The 215-nt window shown below is 61.9% G+C and overlaps 1 protein-coding gene across 1 annotated transcript in view; it reads right to left on the reverse strand.

The window, feature by feature from the left end:
• Positions 1 to 7: 7 nt before the first annotated feature.
• Positions 8 to 215, reverse strand: part of LOC104466174 (insulin-induced gene 1 protein-like) — a gene marked incomplete at its 3' end in the record, with an annotated part of 324 nt that continues 116 nt past the window's right edge. The window contains exon 1 of the mRNA XM_010079517.1: positions 8 to 215. This exon is cut by the window's right edge and continues 116 nt beyond it. Within this exon, the coding sequence (XP_010077819.1) occupies positions 8 to 215 (208 nt within the window).

Genomic DNA, 215 nt, shown 5'->3' on the forward strand with positions numbered 1-215 from the left:
TGGAAATCACTTCGTCAGGGAACAGGGTCACATTTCTCTGGAGCTGCAGCAAGTTCAGCACCAGGGCCATGAAAGCACCGACGACGAAGAGGACCACGCTCCTCTGCACCAGGTGCTGACTCCAGTTCAGGGTGCTGCTGCTGCTGCTCCTGGAGGTGCTGCTGGCCCCCGAGGTGCTGGGGCTGCCTGTTCTGTGACCCACCAGCGAGGGGCTG

This window comes from Pterocles gutturalis, unplaced genomic scaffold (assembly GCF_000699245.1).
Source record: "Pterocles gutturalis isolate BGI_N339 unplaced genomic scaffold, ASM69924v1 scaffold9994, whole genome shotgun sequence".
Lineage (NCBI taxonomy): Eukaryota > Metazoa > Chordata > Aves > Pterocliformes > Pteroclidae > Pterocles > Pterocles gutturalis.